The 23382-nt window shown below is 39.2% G+C and overlaps 1 protein-coding gene and 1 long non-coding RNA gene across 2 annotated transcripts in view; one reads left to right on the plus strand and one right to left on the minus strand.

Moving 5' to 3' along the window:
- Window positions 1–8731, minus strand: part of LOC309845523 — a 37465-nt gene extending 28734 nt beyond the window's left edge. The window contains exon 1 of the long non-coding RNA XR_014301323.1: window positions 8679–8731. This is a non-coding gene — a long non-coding RNA (uncharacterized lncRNA). The remainder of the gene's footprint in view (window positions 1–8678) is intronic.
- A 114-nt stretch (window positions 8732–8845) lies between these two features.
- PDK4 (pyruvate dehydrogenase kinase 4) lies at window positions 8846–22930 on the plus strand. The gene is made up of 11 exons (XM_082693607.1): window positions 8846–9279; window positions 10441–10582; window positions 12159–12230; window positions 12985–13169; window positions 13329–13415; window positions 13872–13949; window positions 15679–15755; window positions 17870–17968; window positions 18397–18507; window positions 18808–18921; window positions 20725–22930. The coding sequence occupies exons 1-11, from the start codon at window positions 9150–9152 to the stop codon at window positions 20866–20868; spliced, it is 1239 nt and encodes a 412-aa protein (XP_082549733.1). The 5' UTR covers window positions 8846–9149; the 3' UTR covers window positions 20869–22930.
- The last annotated feature ends 452 nt before the right edge of the window (window positions 22931–23382 follow it).

Here is a 23382-nt window from a genome sequence, read left to right on the forward strand (position 1 = left end):
ATACATCAGTAGTCTCAGATGTAGGGTTCAATAATTCATCAGTTGTGTATAACCCTCAGTGCTTATCACATGACGTGCCCTCCATAATGCCCATCACCCAGTTACCCCGGCCCTTCACCCATCTCCCTTCTGCAACCCTCAGTGTGTTTCCCAGAGTGTCTCATGGTTGGTCTCCCTTTCTGATGACTTCCCATTCTGTTTTCCCTCCCTCCCCCTACGGTCCTCTGCCCTGTTTCTTATATTCCACATATGAGTGAAACCATATGAACATTGTCTTTCTCTGATTGACTTATTTCGCTCTGCATAACATCTTCCAGTTCCTTTTGGTTTGTTTTTGAACTCAGTTTTATACAATCGCTTCATTTGGGCCAGAAGGAATATGCATTCTTCGTTCTAAAGAGTCAGAATGGCTAATGTAAAAAAATCTGAAATTTCCCAAGCTGCAGAAGAGTGTGGCAAAGATTCTCTTTTAAACTAAGATTGAGAACTCCCATTTTCTACTAGCTATGTGTCCTAGGTGACTTAATGACTCTCCTGCCTTGGTTTTTCCTCTGCAAGAGAAAGTGCTGGATTAACAAAGGATTTTCATGCTTGTAGTTGACAGTTTTACTCAGGGGCAGTTTCTCCAAGTGGAAAGGGGACTTTGGGGGCAGGGGTCCTGTTGCAGGCCAAAATGTGAAGACAGTTTAGACCTGGAATATCAAGGCGTTACACCTTCCAAATCTGATGCCCTGATTCCCTGATGTCTAGAGAGCTATGTTGAGAAGAATCCTGAGCCAAACCAGACCTAACAGGAAAGGATGTTATGATCTGTTGGTGGTGGGGTCAGCTACGGTTGGAGACGGAAGAACTTATACAACGTGCACTTGCTTAAACTAGTATTTTCAAACAAAGAAAAATTTAGTGTGACATCTGGTTATCTATCCTTTTATTGCTAAGCATTATTAAAAAGAAAACCACAAGTCAAAAATGGTATCACTTCGACTGAGTTCCCAAACTGGGGCTTAATATCTGACCTAATTGTAGTTTCGTCTTTCCCAGAAATGCACTCTTAACTAGTTGGTCAGGAATTTTCCCTCCAGTGCTGGGGGGGGGGGGTCAGCCACTTGGACTCTCTTCATCTCTACCCACCTTCCCCAAAGTGGAGGAGGTGATCTGCATGATAAGGTCCCTTGCTTTTCCTCTAAGGGAAAATGGCCTCCGTCGAACAATCCTTTTTCTTTGCTAGTAACTTTCTTGTCCCACCCTTTTTCTATAAAACCTTCCCATTCTGTATGATCCTTCAGAGCTTCCCTCTACTTGTTAGATCAGATGCTGCCCAGTTCATGAATGGTTTAGTAAAGCTTAATAGGTCTACAAAATTTACTCAGCTGAATTTTGTTTTTTAGCAGCATATAGACATACAATGCGTTGCATATACTAATAGCCAGTACCCAGGAATTGACTGAACTAACCAGTCAGCAAGGAATGTGTGTATAACTGACTAAATTTTCTCATTTTCTTCTTCTTTTTTTTTTAATTTGACAGACACAGCGAGAGAGGAAACACAAGCAGCAGGAGAGGGAGAGGGGGAAGCAGACTCCCAGCAGAGCAGGGAGCCCGATGAGGGGCTCCATCCCAGGACTCTGGGATCACAACCTGAGCCGAAGGCAGACATGTAACAACTGAACCACCCAGGCACCCCTTAAATTTTCTCATTTTCAAGTGGATATTCAGGGAGATGTTGACATGCTTTTGATCATACCCCCTGCACTGGGTTAAGCAAAGAAGTCACAAAAGAGGAAGCGACCTCTAAGATTTGTCTTCCAGATGACTTGGTGCCTGATTTGTGCTCCTTTTATTATCCGGAACACCAGGAAAGCCTGCCTGAGACAGCCAGTCAGTTCTACACAAACCAAGGCTGGACTTTAGTTTTCATTGTTAGCGTTTTGGTTTTCCAAATAAGAAATTCCTGTTTGGACACCATGTGGGGGTGAGGGGCCGGGAGGGGGGTGAGGGTTCAAAGGAGAAGAAATGCCTTATTTGGTGATAGTCTCAGGAAACTTGGGCAATGATCAGCAATCAGAGAAAAGGAACAAGCCACAGGCTTGGAAGTAAAGTTTCAGCCGACAGTAGCTCCGATAGTAGCTCCGTGTCAGTCCACAGAAGGCAATAGCAGGGACAATAAGGGGCTAAGAGCTGATTATGGGCTCCTCAGGCCTGGAGTCTCCTGGCCTCTTGGTATGCCCAAGGGGGTTAGAGTAGAAGGCAAGAGAGCACTAATCCAATTCCTTGTCCTTATTCTGCCTTCCAATTCGGTTCAAAAGCTTATTCTGAATGGATACATGCCAAATTCGTTTGCCTATTCTTTAGCTATATTGACTGTCATTTCAACTTTTGAAATAACCTTAATTTTTCCTATAATCAAAAAGTAACACAAGTTTCATTGCTAACATTTGGAAAAGCCCAAGAAAAGCCAATGGAAATACTGATACATCTAACTGACCCGCCCTCCCCCATAACCGCTACGGACATTCTGGGATATTTTCTTTTATTCATGTTTATACATATAATATTAAAAATATTAACCATGTATGTTTTCCACTAACATTTCTTATTAGTCCATGACCCCTTCTCTCATTTGGGCAGCTGAACCTTGATTCACAAATGGAAGCCAAAAATACTTACATATATTTGGGAGATTTGCTTTATTGAAGAATTATGATATATGGGTTTTTTTTTTGTTTTTTCCCCTCAGATACATAAAATCCTATGTATGGTTTCTGTGATCCATCACTATTCCTCTCTTAAGTTTCATTTGAGTCTTCAACAAATCAGTGTCTGCATAATATAGTACCTGGAACTATATTAATCTGCTTGAGAAAACACACTCCGTGCAGCAAGGCAGGACCACCACTCCATTGGTTTATAACAGTCTATAGTCATTCTCAGGGAATTACCCAGTTTCCACAGATGAATTCAGTGGAGACATGAAGAGAACCAATACACTTGAAATACTTATAATGATGGAGATAATCTCAAATCATTCCTAGCAGGATACCGTATTGGTCTGTATTTGCTACCTTGGTCAGGGGCACTTTCAGAGGTTTATACTTGGCCTTCCGCACTATGACAGCTCTGTAACCCCACAGGCCATGAACCTCATGTGGAATTTTTCCAAATGCCATTTGCCAAGTTTGTAAATCCCAGTTATATATGCATTCAAGGACCAGGGGAATGACCTCTATATCTGCCCAGGGCAGGACCCCTCTCCTGTGAAATGTTTACTCTGGAGCTCCCAGCTGGGTTGACTGGGGGACGGTCAGTGAAAGACTAATAGGAAAGAAGCAATACTGGGTAGGGAAAGCTTGGAAACTGTGTGGCATCTGCGACATCTGTGGAAGGAAAGGGGGCATAGAAAGCAGAATTGACCTGGGACAGACTCACCCTGAAATGCAAATGTGACAAAGCCGTAGCCACCCAGAAGAGGTCCTGGGAGCAAAGAATTCCTTAACAGAGTCCCACATAGAGGAGAGATGGCCAGCCCCAAATGCTTGTCCATCACTGGGGATGGACGGGAAGAGCGGGGCCTCAGTTCAAACACTGCACAGATCAAAAAACTGCTGCAGATGGCTTCTGTCAACCGATGGCCTCCTGCTGCCGACTGCACGTAACTTAGTGCACGGGTACGTCATGTATTTCTATCCATTCCCTCATGAGTACACATGTTGTTTTCACATTTTTGTTGTTGTTGTTCTTGCAGGCAATATTGCCACGAACACTTTTGTACAGTGTATCTGTACAGTATATCTGTACAAGATACTGTATCTTGCACACTATCTCTGCATTCTCTGTTGGTAAAACAGAGTGGAATGACTAAAACACCTGGTAACTATCCTTACAATTTTTGCAAATTCTGCCAATTGCCTTCCAAAAAAATTGCCAATTATACGCTCCCACAAATAATATAGGAGAATGTTTATTTCTCCAGGATTTGCCAATATGAGATGTTATTAGCCTTTGTCGTTATTTGCCAGCTGACGGAACTATGATGTGGTGTTATCTTACTACTTTTTATTTTCCTGCTTCACTCATTCAAGCATATTTCCATATGTTCATTATACATTTGTTTTTCTTCCTTGGTTAATTTTTAATTTCCTTCGCTCACCTTCCCTTATTGGTTTTCAACACCAACATCAGACACAATTAAGAAATTTCTGGGTGGGGAGAAATAATGCTCAGCCTGTATTCTGAAGCAAAAATTCTTCTTGTCTTCCCACAAGCTTCAGGATTCACCTGTTTTTTGATAACATTGAAGCTATAGGTGCCAAAAGAGAAAAATGAACTATTTTTGTTTTGGCCTTGGTTCAATGAGGGGAAGAATTTTCGCCTTTATAAGTGTAAGGAAGCAAGAATGAAACCAAAGCCTTCTTCAGAAGGAAGTTTTGTGCACAGAAAAAAAAAGTGATCTAGAACTGTGGGATAGTAGGAGAGGAGAGCCTCGTGGAAAGAAACAGGCAAGAGGCTCACCCATCTATCTTCACTTCTCACCAATGGCTGAACAACCTTGAGTTTGCACCTTCCCCTCCCCAGGAACCACCACCATGACTACTTCCCCAGTGGTTTCTCATTAACTCAGTGTTCCCAAATAAACGCATCATTTGTGTTCCCCCTCTTTAGTCAACCTACCCTTTCCTCCTCACTCTTTGATTTCCCTGCTTCTATTAATAAAATCACCCCCTCCCAATAATACAGGCTTATAACATCACAGAACTTTTAGTTTTCATTCTTCCTTCTCAGATTTGACAAGACCTGGAGAGCCCACCAGAGTAAAATGGTTCCTTACATTCTCTCTCCCATTGCCATAACACCTTTCCTTTTTTTGTGTGCCTTTGAACTTCTTTTCAATCTTTAAAACTCAGATGACCTGTCATTGCCTCGAAAGGAGTCTTCCTTGACCACCCTGCCCCACACACACCTTATAGATACCACATTATTTTTTTCTTTAGATTATTCACAGGTTTTTCTCCTGTCCTTGAAGGCAGCAACTATGCTTTTTTCATCTTTATATCCCCAGCACTAATCATGGTATCTGATACATAATGGATGTTCAATGAAGTTTTATTGCACTGAATTGTTTAACTGCTACGAAATTTGAGCTCCAACAGTTCCATGTTCATATCAGCATTTAAGGTTTTTTATGATATAACCCTAAGCTCCCATCTCCTTCTTCCTTGGGTACTCCAGATGGCAGCTGTCCCAATCTAGTCATCATTTCTCCACTATATCTCTAGCTCCTATGTTTGTGCTTCTGCTTAGGCTTAGACATCCTTCCTCACTGTCTACCAATAACTTTCCCAAATCTTTCTCCTGTTTCTCAAGTCATCCCCAAAACCAGTTATCAGAGGAGGCATTTCCTGATTCCCAACAGAGCCCTTCCTCCAAACACCCCTGAGCTCCATTACTATCACCATCAACATCACACACTGACCGAATCTGTTTTTAATATGCACTTAATTGTATTTTTTGCTCTGAAGATTAAATGAAAGTCCCATGAATAAAAAAATTTTTTTTTTTAATTAGCCATTTTGTTGGGGCGCCTGGAGGGTCAGTGGGTTAAAGCCTCTGCCTTCGGCTCAGGTCATGATCCCAGGATCCTGGGATAGAGCCCTGCATCAGGCTCTCAGCTCAGCGGAGAGTCTGCTTCCTCCTCCCTCTCTCTCTGCCTGCCTCTCTGCCTACTTGTGATTTCTGTCAAATAAGTAAAAATTTAAAAAAAAAATTAGCCATTGTTTTCCATCACCCACTGTTAGTCTGAGATTCTTGAAAGAAGATGTTTTTACACCAACCAAAGCATCTAGTTCAGCTCCTGGCACCTACTAGCCTCTAAAAATACCAATTATAAGAAATATCACAGACCAAATGGTGATTTAGGCCTTGCTTTCCCCAATCTCCTCACCAATATGCTTTCCCTCATACTCCCTTCTAATTGCCAAAACAAGGCTGCTCAATCACCTGTAATTATCACTTCCTCAGAGAGACCTTCCTTGCCTGCCAAATCTAAGGTAGCTCCAGGCCATTATCTATAATCCCTCAAAGAGAAAACATCATGACTATTTTGTTCCCTGCTGAAACAGATATTTCTTAACTAATCATTTGTCTCTTACATATTTTGTAAAAAGTTTCAAGTCTGCTGCTAATTTTTAAAAATATTCCACATATATATTCTATTACACACATATACACATATATCTATATATATATATAGAGAGAGAGAGAGAGAGAGATATTTGGCAACACACACACACATACGCTCTCTTCCTTCCATCATGGCTTTTGAAATTCTCTCTCTCTCTCTCCATATATATAAACATGTATATATATATATGTATATATATATATACATGCACACACATTATATATATATACATATATAAACAAATATATATATTTAATGCTCCCTTCCAATATATACCTAGAGGTTAAAAAGTTGAAAAGTCATCTTTTTAAAGGTCTTGAAGCATTTTGTCAAATTGGACATCTTTAGCCCTCCAACAAGTGTCACTTGCATTCTTAAAGTTCTACCAATGACCTTATGTGACCAGGTTCTGCTAGGCCAGCTGGACAGAATTAACTTGGTGCTAGCTAAGCATACTCTTAAAAATTTCAGGAATCAGGAGCATAAAGCAGGGGAGCTGTGTTCAGCACTGTGTACACTCCTCCCTGCTCATTAGCACCAAATATTTGATAGTCCTCTCATGATTTACCTTTACTTGAATGAATGCACAAATTTGTCCATATCCATTGCACCCACATGCTAATTCTCTTTGCTTTATTTCTGTAGAGACTGGATAACCTCCAAGATCTGTGGTCAGCTGGAGAACAAGTGCCACTATCTTTCCAGGTCACTCTCTAATTGTGGTAATACATAGTAACTTAGCCAACTGTGTAAACAACTTTACCTGGCTATTCCGGTCCATTTATCACAAATGTTGCCAATTATAACAGTTTCCATCATAGAGAAATGACATAGAAGAATGCAATGCACTGTGAGGGTAATCTGGTAAATATTATTGGATAGGATGACATGGAGACAAATTTTGGTGACCTCAGTACACACTTAGCACCGAGCCATTTCTGTGAGCGTCATATGACTTCCCCTGATCTTTAGTCATCCTGCAACATGTAGGAAAACAGTGCTGGGTGATACAGGAGAGCACTGGGTGCAGCTTTCCTAAACTACACCTGCCTGTAATACATCATTTTCCCTGGCCTTTCCTCTGCAAATTAAAAAGTGTAATTCTTTATAATACACATTTTTGCCTCGTCCAGATCCCACAGACGAGGAAAGAAAAACAAATACATTCTTTTATTTCTGTTCTTAAAATGTAATCTAGGCAGGGGAAAGTGGGGTGGATTTTTACCTTAAAATTTTCTTGCTTTGTCAGAGAGAGTTTTATTTCATTGTTTGACTTCTTGTACACATTTTTTGTTTTGTTTCGCTCTTCTTTTTTCTTTTATTTTTTATTTATTTATTTTTTTTTTTTGCTTGATCAAGCTATGCAAATATGTAATAAAGAATTCAGAGTACAAAAACACAAATCCTAGGGGGACCTGAGTGGCTCACTCAGTTGATCATCCAACTCTTAATTTCAGCTCAGGTCATGATCTCAGGGTGGTGGGATCAAGGTCGACATCTAGCTTTGACCTTCTGGAGCCTGCTTAAGATTCTCTCTCTCTCTCTCTCCCTCTGCCCCTCGTCCCCACTAGTGCACACACTTTCCTTCTCTCACTCAAAACAATTTTTTATATATTATGTATATGAAAATCGTGGTGGTATCAAATCCTATCTCCAAGTGTAGATGCAATTTAGAGCTTCCCCCTCGTTTCCACAACTGTTTAAGCTTAAGTAGTGTTAAAGCAGGGTAGGAGTAACGAGGATATACCCGGCTTGGTCCCCACCCTGATTGTTTCCACCGGTGGGGATTCAGAGAAATCAATACAATAATATGAATAGCTACAATACCATGTCCTAAGTGGCAAAGGCAATATTAGAAGAAGATTGGAGGACAGGCTATCAGGAAAGACCTCTTGCAGAAGGCTGCGCTAGACATTTAAGAGCTGAAAAGAATGTCTTGGACAAATATTTGGATTAAGGACATTCTACACAGGAGGTCAGAGTGAATAAAATCTCTGATGGTAGAAGGCGGCGAGTTAAACTCGACAAACTGACCCCTTTATAACTTAGTTGTTAATTAACAGAGTTAAACCTCATGAAGAGACTGCCTTCCTGGAGAAACCCAAAAACTGATGGCCTTGTATGGCCACCAGGAAAAAAAAGTAAATGTATTTTGGGAAGTTACCGAAGCCTCAGTGTCGACAGAAGGAACTTCCAGTTCCCAAGCAGTACAGATCGCTCCTGGAGAAAACACCAGAACCCGTCCTCAGGCTATTTATTTCCCTCTCTGTCCGCTGGCACAGGGGCTCACTTTTGAACGCAGCTGATTGGCTACTGTAAAAGCCCGCTCTGAGCAAGAGCCAATGACATCCCGGAGCTCAGATTCTTGGAAATAGTTTCTGGTCAGGAATGCGTGACATTGAGACAGCTTCTTGCTTGTAAACAAGGACGAGTCTGGGCGGGCCCCCAGCCCACGCGGTCCCGGACTCCTGTCCCAGCGGCTGATCTTAAGCCTACATACCTCCAGATGCCCGCTTCACCTTCCACCTTTCCCCTTACTCCTCACAGTCCCGGGCACTGGTGCCAGATCTCTCCCCCGACAGGACCCCGCGCCCGGGGGGTGGGGCCCAAAGTTCTTTATCTGAGCTGATTGGCGCGGCCCCAGCTCTGGACGCGTCTCCAAGTCCCAGTGACTCCTCCCCCTTTGGAGCTGGGGGGAGCGTGCGGGGAAACAAATAAAACCACGGGAGGCGGCCGGGGGTGGCCAGACGGGAACTTGAAGTCTCCAGCCACTCGCTGCTCCTTACACTCACTGCCGGCCTCCTCCCCTCGGAAGCACCCCAGGATCTCAGCCCAGGCAGGGTGCACGAGCCAGCCCACCTGCCCTTCCTGCCCAGACGCGCACCGCCCCAGCTCGGTCCCAGGTTCTGCTTTCCTGAGCCTTCGTCCCCTAAGCCAGCCCCTGCGCTAGCCAGGCCGGGTGGGCATCAAGATGAAGGCGGTCCGCTTCGTGATGCGCAGCGCCGGCTCGCTGAGCAGCGCCGGCCTGGTGCCCCGCGAGGTCGAGCATTTTTCACGCTACAGCCCGTCCCCGCTGTCCATAAAGCAGCTCTTGGACTTTGGTGAGCTGGGAAGTAGGGCCGGGTGGGGGCGCTGGGGTTGGGAAGTTTCCTTAACTTTCAGCCCTGGAGCTCATTGCTTAAAATAGCTGGAGTCTGTTATCCCGCTGAACCTTGGAGCCTCGACGCCAGTGCACCTTGCCCTTTCCTAGATCTGCCTTATTTCTGACAGTTTGTGCCTACAGCTCAGGGCCACTTGCTGACCTGCGGATGCTGGATGGTTTGAGCTCATCTTTCTGTCCACAGCTTCCAGTCAAGATACTTTTTACTTTGCGCCAGTATTTCGCAGTGATTTAAAAAACTTTATCCCCCTCCTTCACAGCAGAATACTTTGGGGGGAGGATTCTTAATGTTATAAAGTGGCCTCAAATTAATTCAGATTTTCTCCCTTAGCCACCTGCCACCTGTTTACGGGGTATATACATCTGTCTGCATTGCTAACAGATTTCTTTGTCTCTTTACCATTATGGTTTTCCATATATTTGCATTACTGCCAAAAATGTTTACAAGCTTTCTGCAGTGTTTTTTTTTAAATATTTTATTTATTTATTTGACAGAGAGAGAGAGAGAGAGATCACAAATAGGCAGAGAGCTAGACAGAGAGAGAGATAGGAAGCAGGCTCCCTGCTGAGAAGAGAGCCCCATCCATACCAGGACCCTGAGATCATGACCTGAGCTGAAGGCAGAGGCTTAACCCACTGAGCCACCCAGGCGCTGCTCTGCTGCGATCTTATAAGGAATATTTCAAGGATTTAAATGTGGTATTATTTACCACTAATGTGGAAACATCATGACTCCTACCCACCCTTTTATTCCTCTACTCCAAATTCATATCTAGAACTCTCTGTATGATGTTGTGGGGTTGACATTGTGCTGTCGACTGAGCTATAGGAGATTCTGACTTCATGGAAGTGAATCCTCTTCCAAAAAAAGAAAGAAAGAATCCTCATATTGGTCTTTTTTTTTTCTTTTTTGTTTTTAAGAAAGTAGAGAAAAAGACAATGAAAAAGGAGATACTTCTTACTTTAAACAGTAATCCAACTGCAGGTGAAACTCTAATTTTATGATTTGTGTGTGGGTTCAATATTGGGGAGTTAATGCTATTCAAATGTATCATTTAGAGCTACTTTTCCCCCAAAACTAAATAAAGGTTATTTATTACAGGTTCAGAAAATGCATGTGAAAGAACTTCTTTTGCATTTTTGAGGCAAGAATTGCCTGTGAGGCTAGCCAATATCCTGAAGGAAATTGATATCCTCCCTGATCGATTAGTCAATACCTCTTCAGTGCAATTAGTTAAAAGCTGGTAAGTGGTGAACCATTTCGAAACAGTATCTATTTTTAAGACAAGTATTTGTATAGGAATTCTTATAATACCATCATAATTGGAAAACGAGAGGCCTGAAACTAAGTATTTTGAAGAATGTCAAGATGTTTTTGTAATTTATGCATTTATTTATTTATTTTTAAGATTTTATTTATTTATTTGACAGACAGATCACAAGTAGGCAGAGAGACAGAGGGAAGCAGGCTCCCTGCTGAGCAAAGAGCCTGATATGGGGCTCAGTCCCAGAACTCTGGGAGTCATGACCTGAGCGGAAGGCAGTGGCTTTAACCCACTGAGCCACCCAGGTGCCCCTGTTTTTGTAATTTAGTGTGAGTTGTCATAAGGACAGTTATAAAGCTATGAACAGACATTTTCCCTGAAAAAGTACATACTTTTCACAATATAACTGTATTTTGAATAATAAAAGACAGAGTTTGATATGGCACACAGAATCCTATACTAGAAATAAACAGAAGGACGGCTATTTAGAGGATCTAATCTTTGTTACTTACAAACTAATTAACAGCAGGCTTTGGGTTCAAATCCTGTCTCTACCTCTAACCGGTTGTGGAATTCATGGCAAGTATCTTAAATTCTTTATGCCTCAGTTCCCCCATCTGTTACTGAGGAAAATAAAGTATATGCTTCAAAAGTTTACGTGAGTGAAATTAAACGGGCTAATCTATAAAAAAAGGTACTTAAAACAGTACCTGGCACACAGTCACCACTTAATAATTGTCAGTTATTATCATCGCATTTTACAGATAAGGATTTTGAGGCTTAGAGAGGGTAGATCACCCAACAGAACAAATTTTCAGAGAATGGAACCAGGATATGCACTGAGGCGGATATATACCAGAGCCTCACTCTAATTCATTGACCACACAGCTTTACTAATTTAAGAAATCTCTATATATTATAATATTATAAATGTATATTATATGATTGTGTATATTATATAAGTATTATATTTATAATATATTATTAAATATATATCTATATTATATACTATAAATATAAAATAAGCATTATATTTATAATAATTAAATATAGATATATACTATAAATATAAATAAGTATTATACTTACATAAATATAAGTATTATATATTATAAATAAATATATATAGATTATTAAACAATTACTATCTGAAACACATCATCCATAGTATTTACTAATGATTTCATGACTTCTACTCACCTATGAGTGAATATAGCAGGAAAAATATGAAGCCTTCCTTATAAAGTTATTTTCTAAATGCTATAAAAAAAGAAAACACTTGCCAGATAAAACAAAAAGCTGACTACTGATCTGGAATGATTGAAGCAATATCAATTTTAAGTTAGAAAGTTGAGTGTTAACGTAGTAGCTTCGTTTGTTGTTGTTGTTGTTGTTGTTTGGTTTTTTATTAAGATACAGTGTTTTCCAGATGTCATGAAGAAAAGTTTTAATTTTAAACATAATACTTTCTCTTTTGCAACCATTTTGAGATGATTTAGCTACTTGTATCTGACTGTTCAAGTTTAAAACTTAAAGCACAACTGTCCCTTTACAGGTATATCCAGAGCCTGATGGATTTGGTGGAATTCCATGAGAAAAGCCCAGAGGACCAGAAAGTATTGTCAGAGTAAGTTCTATGCATTTGAATATTTGTCTAAAACTTTGACTATTTCCAGACATAGTTCTAAGATTTTTTTTTTTTTTGGACATAAATTAAAGGAGTTACACTCTGAATAACAAATAGCCTCTCCCTTACAAATGACAAGTTTTGACTTGCTGGTTTTTTAAAAGTGAAGAGGAATGATGGCATTGAAAATGATGCTGAGTCTGAGCAAGTGCAGGGAACTTTTTATTTTTGAGGAAATCTATTTTTACTATAAATTCAGTCAGATGATTAGATTCACAGGTGGATTTACTATTACATAATATTAATATATGTCATTGTTACTGGAGATTGAACATTATCTTTCAGAGTAACTGATCATTTCTGGCTATAAGAATAGGAAAGAAGAATCTTTTTATAAATCCAAGAAGAAATCTTGAGGGTTTTTTTCCACAGTGGCCTTCTAGAATTCTCTTTAATATTAATTATCTTTTAATTATTATTTTTTAAAGAGAAGGCTTAATGAATTCCCAGAATGAATTCACCAGTTAGAAAGCCGGTATTTTTACATTAAGCTAGAAGGAAAAAAAAAAAATCTGTTTGTGATACTATCTTTTCTATTGTAGTCGAATCTGTAAGTGAGAACCTTACATTTTATCATTTGATTTCTTTAGATGGGTACTTAAAAAAGTTTTAGCCTTCTTTGGGGTAGTCTAAGAGATATAAGTGAAGGAAACTTATTTGAATTTTCAGTAACTGTAAATGTGTTTTGGCTTAGTTTTGTAGATACTCTCATCAAAGTTCGAAATAGACACCACAATGTAGTTCCGACCATGGCACAAGGAATCATAGAATATAAAGATGGCTGTACAGTTGATCCAGTCACCAATCAAAATCTTCAGTATTTCTTGGATCGATTTTACATGAACCGTATTTCTACCCGGATGCTGATGAACCAGCATAGTAAGTTAGCTCATTGTGGCCATGACCTACTGAGAAGGGTATGGAATATAAGCCATACCCCAACCAGATGTTTCATTATTCAGGGGCTCACGTTCTTTTTCAATAATCATGATTATACTGATTTTTATAACAACATCTTTTGTTTTTATTTTTCAACAGTTCTTCTATTTAGTGACTCACAGACAGGAAACCCAACTCACATTGGAAGCATTGATCCAAACTGCGATGTGGCAGCCGTGGTCCAAGGTAATCTCTAGATTTCTGCATTTCCCTTATTGAAAATATACGCTATGGAATTGACATATCTCTGGTTGAAGTGAGTTTGTGAATAACTTTATATTCGGAGTGTTACATTTATATTTTTATAAATACTGTCATGGAGGTCCTTTGCTTTTGAGAGCCAGAGGTTTAAAACTCATTAATAAAACTATAAAAATCCAAACATTACTGGTTAATGTGCCATATTCTTATATATTGTATCCAATATCTGAATTGTGCGTATTCCTATTGCCACAGCTATAACTTCAACACTATCTTCATTTTTTCTTCAATAAAGTATTAAAGGTTTCTTTTTTCATATATAGAAACCTGTACTCTCAATGAATATTCTAGACTAAGGGTAGTACATGCAATGAAGATCATGTGAAAATTTTACTTGGCATAAATTCGTTTCATCATTATGAAAAAAACCTTCTATTTCAGATGCCTTTGAGTGTTCAAAGATGCTTTGTGACCAGTATTATTTAACATCTCCAGAATTAAAGCTCACACAAGTAAATGGTAAGCTACAAATAAACCATATTTTAACCTATGGGAAAGTCACTGTTCTCCCAGTATGATTTACTTCTTGTAAATACAAAGCAACTTTTGTGTTCCTTTTCTCCCTTCTGAACTTCTCTAGAATTTGTACACTTCTCTTTTGAAGCCAAAGTTCTCTTCATCTCAGTTGGAAAGCTCCAATTGAGTATATTCAGTTGTTAATGTTGATTCATAAAACGGAATGGTTTGAACAAATAATTTAAAATTTAAAGTAGCAACCTAGTTTCAGTATCTTAGATCAAAGAAAGAGAGCTTATTGCAAAATATGGGAGTCAGGGAGGCCAGAAATAGGAGGAACCAATTGGTAATGGAAATATCCTCCTGGAGAAGTTACTCATCAGACCTAGAAACAAAAATACTTTAAATTGTACTGTAAGAAATAAGCCAGTCATGGACAAATACTGTGTGGTCCCACTTACCTGAAGTATGTAAAATAGTTAAATTCAGAGAGGCAGAAAGTAGAAGGGTGGTTGCCAGAAGCTGGGGGCTGGGGTAGAGGGGAGTTGCTATTTAATGAGTATAAAATTTCAGTTATGCAAGATGAATAAGTTCTAGAAATCCACGGAACAACATTATGCCTACAATTAACAATACTATATTGTATACTTAGGTAGTTAAGAAGGTAGATCTCATGTTAAAAGTTCTTTTAAAAAGGTTTTCAAATTACAAAAAAAATTAACTGCACTGTAAGTGTACACCACTCTTTTGAAAGCAGAGCATAACTCAGTGGCTTCAGCTCTAGGGTACCTGAGAAGAGAGGTTCTTCCCACATTGAAGTGATAATATAACGAATGCAGGGCACCATTTTTATTGTATCCTGTAGTGCTTCTCAGAGCAAGACAGTTAAAATTAAGTTGCTCACATTTAAAGTACCCCAACTCTAACTCATGGATTGGGTTATATGGATATGTAATTGATTGCTAAAATAAAAATAGGAATACAAATAAAGGTTGAAAAATATCTCTAAGCATTAACAGCATTGTTGCATAATATGTGTAGATAAACTGCTTGAACTGTTTGATAAAATAAAGAGGGAATTGTGCCAGGCCTTCTGTTTTCTGATTCAAACTTGGCCAGGGCTTGGGACACCAAAGAATAATACTTTGATTTTTCTTCTCAAACAGTATTAAGAGGTTTTTGTTTCTCTGTTTTCTTTTGCCTCTCAGTAAAATGTAAGCATATTTAGCCTGTAAGATTTAATGTTTGGGTGATAAAAAGCAAGAATAATCAAATGTGTTATTTTCCCATAAAATATGAAAATTTTAGTTAATATTAATTTTAGTATTATACTGTGGCTAGGTGAATTTTTTTCTTTCTTAAAATGGTGATTTTAACTCTGAAATAGCACAGTCTGAAAGTTTTGAAAGCAGAAACAAATAGTTCACGTGACCTAATTTAGAGCACTCTTGTCATGCCCTTCATCTGACCTCATACATTTGTAGAGAAATGCAGAAATTAATGATCGAGCACAAGGCAGCACTGTGATAGCATTTTGAAAATAAGCCAGCTGTGTTCACTGTTTAAGAGGGAAGTTCTAGGACAGATCCTAGAAGGTTCTAAGGTAGTACAGGAAGATGGGGGATATTCTAATCTTGGGAGTAAGGAGTCTCTATTAATCAAATAGATACAGAAGTTTTTCTTCCTGAAATACTTGTTCACCAGTTCTAAATGAGTTTAAATTATTTTCTAGGAAAATCTCCAGGCGAACCAATTCACATTGTTTATGTACCTTCTCACCTTCATCATATGCTCTTTGAACTATTCAAGGTATGACACTTCCAAATAATTGCAATCTTGTTTTGTTTTTAATTCCCTGGTTACCTTTTTATTTCCTTTATTGTTTCCCACTGAGTGGGAGCCTCACTATCTTCTCCCAAACGTGCTTCAGGGCTCCGAACAGAAAGGAGCCACTGTTAATGTTGGAAAGGGCCCCCGCCGTTCAGCAGAGCCTCCACACGTACTGGAGAACACATGATAGGACTCACGATGTCTTTGTGCTCCCTGTTCTTATTATTTTTTCAAGTGTCCAACAAAGCGCTAGTCATACATGCAATTGTTAAGGAAGGTCGGCGGCGGGGGGGCAGTCAGTTCCCTCCATGATCGACTTTAATGTACCTATGAATCATCTGGGGTTTCCTTGAAATTCTGATTCAGTGGCACTAGGCTGGGGCCTGGGGTTGAGAATTTGTAATAAGCTGACAGGTGATGCACACTTTCCAGTGCTTCTCAGACTTCGGTATGCATTGGAATCACCTGGAGGGCTTCTTTCTTTCTTTCTTTCTTTTTTATTTTTTTTTTGAAGATTTTATTTGTTATTTGACAGAGAGACAGTGAGAGAGGGAACACAAGCAGGGGGAGTGGGAGAGGGAGAAGCAGGCTTCCCGCCCAGCAGGGAGCCCCCCTGGGGGGGGGGGCTCGATCCCAGGACTCTGAGATCATGATCTGAGCTGAAGGCAGATGCTTAACAACTGAGCCCCCAGACGCCCCTCGAGGGCTTCTTTAAACATAGATTCTTAGGCACTGGTGCAGAGATTCTGATTCTGTACATCTGAGAATTTGCATTTCTAACAAGCTCACCAAGGATGTGAATGTTACTGGTCTGAGGTAGCCAGGTACCAAGAATCAAATCCTGTCCTGGGTTCTAAGACAAAGCTAAAACTTTATTTACACCAAAAAAAAAAAAAAAAGAAAAAGAAAAAACACCCTAAGCTTTATGATGCTTTCCATGAATCTCCTGGACTCCTTGAGGAGGAAGCCTTAAAAAAAGTGAAATTTGCCTCTAATTCTGACATAGCTTTTCTCAGAATTTATTGTTTCTTACTTTATTCTAATGTTAGTGTAATGAGGTATTGATTGTACCTCAGATATTCTGATCTATTTTCTTTTACTTCAGCTAATGATTAGAACTTAGTATTATATAGAGGGGCACCTGGGTGGCTCAGTGGGTTAAGGTCTCTGCCTTCGGCTCAGGTCATGATCCCAGGGTCCTGGGATCAAGTCCCGCATTCCATCGGGCTCTCTGCTCTTCGGGGGCCTGCTTCCCCCTCTCTGTCTGCCTGCCTCTCTGCTTACTTGTGATCCCTGTCTGTCATATGAATAAATAAAATCTTTTAAAAAAATTTTTAAAAATTACAAAAAAGAACTCAGTATTGTATAGAAACCAGAAAACAGATAATGTACCACAAGGACGATAGAGAGGAAAATGGGTGACATAAACCAAAACTTAATCTGTATGAGACCTATCCAGTTGTCTGCAAACTTGTTTGAGTTTCTTCTCTGTTAAAGGACACAAGATACTTTTTGCCTTGATTTCATTTATTTTTAAATTGAATGGTCCAGCTCTTAGAGTTGTTTTGCCATCATTGGTAAAAGTTAAGATGATAATCAAATGCAAATTGAAATTTAATTTAGAATTATTTACTATCCTTTTAAATAGTAACAACCTTTCCCAGCAAGTTTTATAAAAGCCAATAAATTGGTTCAATGATTCACTGTTCATTTGTTATGTAATAGTCTTTGGTGCTTGGATGTAAAATGTAATGGAAAGACAGAAAAGAGAGAGCCAGGAAATGGACTATAAAAACCAATTTCTACATTTAAATTAAGCTTACAAATAAGAACTTGACAGCTAGCAGAATTGTTTTTCCATTAGACATTACTCCCAGGAGCTATATTACATGGTAAATGAATATTTTTCATTATACATCCTGCGTGACACATTCATAAATGGCTATTTACAGAGCTGTTTTACTACTAACTTAAAAAAAAAATAGGAACTTTGAATTACCCTCTGTGCCGCTTTTATTTTAAACATAAAAAACAGTTATTTATTGTTTCTCATTCTTCTGCCATTGAATTCCTTATGGTTTTGATTTCTTTAGAATGCAATGAGGGCAACCGTGGAACACCAGGAAAACTGGCCTTCCCTTACGCCAATTGAAGTGACTGTGGTCTTGGGAAAAGAAGATCTGACAATCAAGGTAACCATTTTCTGTTGTTCGTTGGAGTCTCTCTCTCTCTCTTTTTTTTTTAAGATTTTATTTATTTATTTGACACATAATAAATAAATAAATAAAATCTTTTAAAAAAGATCACAAGTAGGCCTGGGGGTAGGGTTGGGGGAGAAGCAGACTCCCTGCTGAGCAGAGAGCCTGATGTGGGGCTCAATCCCGATCACGGCCTGAGCCGAAGGCAGAGGCTTTAACCCACTGAGCCACCCAGGTGTGCCTGGAGTCTCTCTTGAGAGAACGGAAAAGTGTCAATAATAGTAAAGTGATCTGCTTTGAGCAGCAGATCAAAGTCTATGGTATACATAGGCCATAATGACTTTTTTAAATAAAGGAAAAACCTTTTTAGATGGACAAATGCATCTTGTTTTTCACGTGTAGCTTTGGTTTGTTTGTTTAAGATTTCGGACAGAGGAGGTGGCGTTCCCCTGAGGATCATTGACCGTCTCTTTAGTTACACGTACTCTACCGCACCGACCCCCGTGATGGATAATTCCCGCAATGCTCCTCTGGTAAGACCAGTTACACGGCTACATTCATCCCAGCCACCTAGTCCGAAATGCAGAGCAAGGATTACAAGGAAGTATTTAGGCAAGTTAGTCAATTTAGTTAAATTGGGCATGGGGGATAGGAGAAAGCAGGAGAAATCAAGCTGAAGAAGAACAATTTACCGGAGGTCTCTGATTGGAAGCAGAAATCACTTACCTTGGCTCTAGAACATCAGTAGCAAGGAGGCTAATAACACTTGCCTATGTTTTGCATTTCCACGAGTATGTCCACTTCTTTGCCAATAATTGATCTTTTCCCTTTAGGCTGGTTTTGGTTACGGCTTGCCAATTTCTCGTCTCTATGCCAAATACTTTCAAGGAGATCTGAATCTCTACTCTATGTCGGGATATGGAACCGACGCCATCATCTACTTAAAGGTATCCTTTCAATTCAGTAGAAACAATCGTATTTCTATTTTTGTAAAGATTTCATTTGTTTGTTTGTTTGAGAGAGGGAGAGATGGGGAAGGGGCAGAAGGAGAAGGAGAGGAAGAGCTCAAGCAGGCTCCTCAGTGAGGGTGAAGCCCGGGACTTCGCCTCATGAGTCTGAGACCAGGATCTGAGCTGAAATCAAGAGCCGGACGCTTTTGCCAGGTGGCTCAGATGATTAAACATCTGCCTTTGAAAAAAAATAATAGGGGCACCTGGGTGGCTCAGTGGGTTAAAGCCACTGCCTTCGGCTCAGGTCATGACTCCCAGAGTTCTAGGATCGAGCCCCATATCAGGCTCTTTGCTCAGCAGAGCCTCCTTCCCTCTGTCTCTCTGCCTACTTGTGATTTCTGTCTGTCAAATAAATAAATAAAATCTTTTAAAAATAATAATAATAAACATCTACCTTTGGCTCAGGTTATGATCCCAGAGTCCTGAGATCGAGTCCCTCATCAGGCTTCCCTCCCTCTGCCTGCCTGCCTCTCTCTCTCTCTCTCTCTCTTTCTCTCTCCGTCTCTCATGAGTAAATAAATAAAATCTTTAAAAAAAAAAAAAAGAGTCAGACGCCCCACTGACGAAGACACCCCGGTGCCTCGAAACAATATTTCTGAAAGCAATGTTGCTCTTAAGGTCCTGAGTTCCACGCTCCACAGTGTGAATACCTCAAACTGAGTTAATGCAAATAACAACCACATGTCATTTTATTTTCTGTTTGGTATGTGTAGATTTACTCATTAGTAAATATGGTAACTTACCAGTTAGAAGTGGGACCTGGCTACCTGCTTTAAGTGAAGCAAAATTTTTTCTCAAGAAGCATATTAATCTCCAAGTGAGGACATCCTCATATGAATTTCTTAAACCAACGCCTTTTGGCATCTGTGAGAATAGCTGTGCCTTTGTTTTACTTAAACTCATGGGAAATATATGCTAATAATGTTCCAGCTGAGAAAACAGCTGATACCAAGATACTCAAGACCTTAAGTTGACCTTATTAGAAATCCAGGGAAGAAAAGCTAACTGCTCACGAGCTGTTACTGGGATGTCTGGCATTTCCTGATTAAACTTTAAAACTTGGCACTTGTTTTTTCTATTTCTGATAAAGCCTCGGTGTATTCGTTAAGGTCACTGTCCTGATTTGTTCATTGTTTTCCAGCAGTTTTGACTGAAAATGTATTTACAGATATTAGTAACTAAAACATTAAGCTTGTGGGTTCCCATTTTGTGCCAGGGAATTATGTGCTGAGAGGCCTTTGACTGTCTGAAGTAGTTACTGTATTCATTTCTTAAATGAGAAGTCTTCAAAGTCCTGGGAAAGATTAAGAGATGATAGACTTATAGTATCAGATTTTAATAAATGAATGGTATCAGATTAGGACTCTTCATCACAGATACAAAAGAAAAGTTTTTGTAAAGAAATAATAGCTTTGCTATTCAGTTCTATCACATCAGCAATATCCGAACAAGGGACAGGTGTAAATATTGGAGACAAATTCTGTTCCCCAATTTATAACTATGTATATATTATTTTGGCACCTAGAGGATGGAAATAATATTTACTTTTTTCGTTTTCTTTTATACCCTGCCCAGCATACTATGAGCTATGGTGTGCTCTTACTAACTGAATCAACTAAAGGAATGTATTTGAATGTTTGAACACTTACCTCTGGATTTATTTTGAATAATCACTTCGTGGTACAAATTGTGCCACGAATAATTTCTTTGAGTTTACTTTTCTTTCCCTTCTTCTTTTAGGCTTTATCTTCAGAATCTGTAGAAAAACTCCCAGTCTTTAACAAATCAGCCTTCAAACACTATCAGATGAGCATCGAGGCTGACGACTGGTGTATCCCAAGCAAGGAACCAAAGAACTTGGCAAAGGAGAAAGTGGCTCTGTGAAGAGAGTCGCTCGGGACACTTTACGGGATCAAAGTGGGTCTACGCCAGTGCTGCTTCCGGAATGCTTGCGTGTGAGCTCTCGTTGCCTCAGAAACAAAAGCACAAAACCCCGCTGATCAGAACAGTGGTGCAAAGAGGAACAAAGCCTGTTTCTCAGACCTAGGATAGTGTAACGTAGGCGTTATTCTTTCAGCCTGGCCCGACATACGAGCTTATATCAAATCCTGAAGCAGGAAAGGCCTCAGTTTGCCCTGTCTTTGTCAACAAGGATGGGAATGCAAGCAAAGTGGCGATAGAAGCTGGCACTTGCAGTAGACTGCTATTTTAGGCCTGCTGTTGATGGCGTAAGATGTTGGTATTTATTGCATATCAGGTGTCACTATGCCAATATTTCCCTGCCATCAAAGGGTTGGAGCTTAGTTTACTCTAAGTCATTAGAAATGTATGTAACGGTACTTTTCCTGCGTTTCTATGTTCTCTGGGGAGGAAAAGCTGGTGACTAAGTAACATTTACTTTGTATGTTATTTGAACGAAGAAGAATGAGTCGGAACACTTTATTCAAAGTTGCAGCCAAGGCATCCGGCCTGTGTAGAAATTCAGAAGAAACCCTCTTCTGATAAATACTGTGTCTTCATTAGGCTGCTCTCCTGTTCACACTTCATGTCATAAGTGAACACTTATTGCAGGTGCCTGCCTAGTCTTGGGTGAGTTTTAAAATAGGCACTGAATTCAGGATGTTGGTGGTTGGAGGGGGAGAAGAATTGCCAAAGTGATAACAAAATTATCTCTCGCCTTGCTTTGTTTATAAATGAGATGGTGGGTTGGAAAAAACCAATGTTAGGGAAAGAAATCATGCATTCAGGACCTAACTCAGTAGGAGGGTCTGTTGTCTCCCCTGCAATGGTGGTAATCCAATGATGTCATCCCCTTTCTAGGCTTAAAAAGGTATATTTTGGATACGTGTAATTATATTCTTTACACTCCTGCATTAACATGTCTGTATAAAAAACTCCTAATTATCAAATGGCTCAAGAACATTCGAATTTAAATACTTCTTGGGACAGTTTTAACAAATAGCCTGAGAGTAAGAGGTTTTCATGCCAGGAGGCTTTCATTTGGATCTTTGAGACTGAGGACTGATAACTGGAAGTTGTAACGCATATGGAACTTTGGGGGACTTCAAGTATAATAGGCAGGTGGACAGGCCTGTCTAGCACATAATTCTCACAGAATGAAGGACAGGAGGAAGGAAGGAAACAGAGGGCAGGCATCTTGCTTTTTCCCCTACAAAGTATTTCAAGAAATTGTCTATATTTTCATTAGATAAGTTACTGGCAAGAGGATGAATTGATGTTTCCCAGAACAGAATGGCTTTTTTAAATGGGTCTCTCACTTTTGCAACATAATAGGCTTTCATGAGATTAAATAAGCTCATCCGTATCCAACTGATGTGTCAACCAGGATATAGAAAAAAAAACCAAACTAGAATTTTCTGCATTGCAAAAGAATCAGTCCTCTTTGTATATGTTGAATTTAACATCTGTGTTTAATTTTGTTGTGACCTAGAATTGTGGTGCTTCTGGTCGTGGCCATAGAGGCCTCAAATGATTTGCTGCTTATGTCAGACTTTAACACGAGAAGTCCTAGAGAGTGACTTTTCTTGATGGTGGGACTCTGGCTCATGCATTTATCGATTACATAAAATTTCTTGCAATAGGTCATTTGACTTTTTACTGAGCTTAAACATTTTGCACGTATATACTTGTATTTACCAAAGATTTAAAGCAGTTGATTAAGGAATTAACCCCAACACTGTGAATTATCTTTAAAATACTAGAGAAGAAATGTTCATATCACAATAACATAAACTGTAAATAGAATTCTGTAAGAGAGAAATTGTATTGGTATTTGTGAAATCTGCAGAAGCGCTTTAGGATTCTAGCAGATGGATACTGAATGTTCAGGCCCACTTAAGTTATTGATGTATAAACTGTGTTTTTGTCTCTATGTACAGAAAGATGTAATCATTTTTATAATAAATATTTTTATTATAACAGTAAACATCGTCTTTTGAAATTTGTTTCTCAAATAGATGGCAAAATACTAAGAAATATTTGAGGTAAAGATTTTCTTCATTTTGCACTCAAATCTAATTCATCTCTATATTGGGGATAGCCTTTTAAAAGTATTGAAAGCAACTTAAAATTTTGATTTTTAAACTAAAAGATAAGTACTTTATAGAAGTCCACAAATTTCTGATTGTCTTTTGCTTCTCATGTATGCCCCAGTTGCACATAATACATAGTGCGTTTATTACATGAATATATTGAATATATTCAATAATCATTTTTGCCATGTACATATTATGCTTTTTTTTTTTTTGTAAACTTAAAATTCCACTTGGTGACTGTAATTACGTAATAAATAAAGTACCAAAATAATTACCTAGATAATTTAGGTTCCCAAACAACTTCTGGATTAAATATCTGAATAAGATAGAAAATATCTGAAAA

Source organism: Mustela nivalis (assembly GCF_964662115.1).
Source record: "Mustela nivalis genome assembly, chromosome: 12".
Taxonomy (NCBI): domain Eukaryota; kingdom Metazoa; phylum Chordata; class Mammalia; order Carnivora; family Mustelidae; genus Mustela; species Mustela nivalis.

Coding starts and splice junctions, on each gene's coding strand:
- PDK4 (XM_082693607.1), top strand. CDS start 9,150: ATGAAGGCGGTCCGCTTCGTGATGCGCAGCGCCGGCTCGCTGAGCAGC. Junction 13,170..13,328: donor GATGCTGATGAACCAGCATA/GTAAGTTAGCTC, acceptor ATTTTTCAACAG/TTCTTCTATTTAGTGACTCA. Junction 18,922..20,724: donor ACGCCATCATCTACTTAAAG/GTATCCTTTCAA, acceptor TTCTTCTTTTAG/GCTTTATCTTCAGAATCTGT.